This window comes from Nanorana parkeri, unplaced genomic scaffold (genome assembly GCF_000935625.1).
Source record: "Nanorana parkeri isolate BGI_ZX_2015 unplaced genomic scaffold, ASM93562v1 scaffold2417, whole genome shotgun sequence".
NCBI classification, from domain to species: domain Eukaryota; kingdom Metazoa; phylum Chordata; class Amphibia; order Anura; family Dicroglossidae; genus Nanorana; species Nanorana parkeri.
This window is the reverse complement of record NW_017308685.1, coordinates 117224-119660: the sequence shown is the minus strand read 5'-3', so window position 1 is coordinate 119660 and position 2437 is coordinate 117224. Positions and strand designations below refer to the sequence as shown.

The 2437-nt window shown below is 52.8% G+C and overlaps 1 protein-coding gene across 1 annotated transcript in view; it reads left to right on the top strand.

The window, feature by feature from the left end:
* Window positions 1–1141, top strand: part of TRIM45 (tripartite motif containing 45) — a 9503-nt gene extending 8362 nt beyond the window's left edge. The window contains 2 exon segments of the mRNA XM_018573533.1: window positions 1–110; window positions 944–1141. Coding sequence (XP_018429035.1) covers window positions 1–110; window positions 944–1141 — 308 coding nt within the window.
* Window positions 1142–2437: the final 1296 nt, after the last annotated feature.

Below are 2437 nucleotides of genomic sequence, written 5' to 3'. Positions count from 1 at the left end.
CCGGGATCTACCATTGCTGTACGTTCTGCTCCAGTGGAGGTCAGAAGGACGCCCGCTGCGGATGTGGAGGCTCCATGCCTGGTAAGTGGGGGGGGAGGTCTCTGCGGGGGGTCCCCGCCCCCCTAATCTGTACTCATGATCTCTCTTCCTCTTCCCCACAGGGGGGTTGGTCAGAGACTACAGACACACTACAGGGGATGGTCAGAGACTGCAGGCATAATACAGGGGATGGTCAGAGACTGCAGACATACTACAGGGGATGGTCAGAGACTGCAGACATACTACATGGGATGGTCAGAGACTCCAGACATACTACAGGGATGGTCAGAGACTGCAGACACACTACAGGGGATGGTCAGAGACTGCAGACATACTACAGGGGATGGTCAGAGACTGCAGACATACTACAGGGGATGGTCAGAGACTGCAGTCATGATACAGGAGACGGTCAGAGACTGCAGACACACTACAGGGGATGGTCAGAGACTGCAGACATACTAGATTATGACGTACATAAAGATTACTGCTAGAGGGATACACAGACTACTGTCTGCAGGGACCCTGAGGGCCACACAGAAGGTTTCAAAGAGCCGCAGGTTGGACACCAGGGCACCTACTGTGCAGAGTGATATGACACATGTACTGTCTGTGTTTGTGGGCGTGAGACCAGCGTGAGTCCCACTCTCATTGGATGATATCATGTCATGTGACGACACAGAAGACATGACACTTGGCTACAGTGTACAATCCGGGGCCCCTGGCAGTATATCAGTGTACAATCCGGGGCCCCTGGCAGTATATCAGTGTATAATCCGGGGCCCTCCCCCGGTGTCATGTGACTCGTTAGTGTCCCTCCCCCGGTGTCATGTGACTCGTTAGTGTCCTTCCCCCGGTGTCATGTGACTCGTTAGTGTCCCTCCCCCGGTGTCATGTGACTCGTTAGTGTTACGAGGTCTCCGGTGTGTTACATTTGGTGTTCTCGCTCTCTCATACTGGTCGCTGGAAGTTCTACACGGCGGCTCATGGCAGAGAACTCTCTGCGGATCTGAAACATAAAGATGGCCGCCGAGGCTATAAGAAGATCGCCGAGACCCTGAAACTGAGCCGCGGCACGGTGGCCAAGACCATACAGCCGGTGTAACAGCAATTTGGAGACCAGAATGAGCGAAGCTTTCACTATGGATTCCTCACAGGCGGAGCGCATTTGGTATGACTCCGCCTGTGACAGGAGGCGGGGCTATAGAGGAGGCATCGGCTTATGCGGCTCTGCTCCCTCCGGTGCCGCCTCGCTTCCTCTAGCGCCGGCTTCGTTGGCACCGCCGATTCTCTCCCGCGGCTCTTCTCCCTTATGCCACCACCGGCCCCGGGAATGGTCTTATTTGGGGGGAAACAGGGTAATAAAATATTTACAAAGATGCGAGGGGTGTACTTACTTTTGTGAGATGCCGTGTACATTACTGTGCAGTATATATAAAATGGCGCCACTGAGAAAACTGGGATATCCGGAACCCAATCTGATGAACACGATATCAATGAATGACTGCATAGGAATCAATACTGAGACCTTTGAAAAACATGAACAGTGTTTATTATGTTTTTAAACATTAAAGTCGGGGGAAAAACAGCGTGCAGTCCCCCTTCCCCATTCATACTAGACCCTTTAGGTCTGATTGGAATTTTTAGGGGGGGACCCACCCCCCCCCCCCACAAAAAAAAGGCGGGAAAATGTGTGTGCGTCTTATCAAGCGAATCCCTAGTTTCTTGTACATTTAGCCCTGCTAAAGCAGAGCTAAACGTACAATGGAAGCCGCTACTCTATTCAGATCACTTGTATTAAAACCGAGCGGAGGCGCCCCCCCCCTCCCCCCGTGGTTTTCGGGTCACCCGCTCCTCTGGGGGACCCGTGACCACGGTATAGGAGCTCACCACAGAGCCCGTAGAGCAGACGAAGAACGGCCGTTCTCCGCCTGCTCTGTGTGATCGCTGAGAGCGCCACCTGTCTGTGGTCACTGAACTGCGGCTTCTGTCACGGGAACCGCCTGCGTCCTGTGTAGCGGTGCGCCTTTATGGAGCGCAAAGTACGGTAAATTATTTTATTTCTATATAATGAACATATTTCATGAAGACAAGGCGCCATCCGTGAGTCTTCTTTTCCTATATTGCCAGAGGTCCGCTGTAACTGCGCATGCGCCAAGCGAGAATTACACTGGTACTGGTACACTGCCGTACCAGCGAGAATTCCGCCATTCGGGTCAATGCGCAGAAGATCGCCTCCAGCCGTGCAAAATGGCGCACAGGAAGTGACACACAAAATGGCACACAGGAAGTGACACATCAACCTAACTACTTCCCCTATAAAAGGCCCGGCTCAAGCACCACCATATGGCTGGATTCTCTTTCAGCTCTCCTGTGATATTCTTCTTGCCTTGACCCGGAT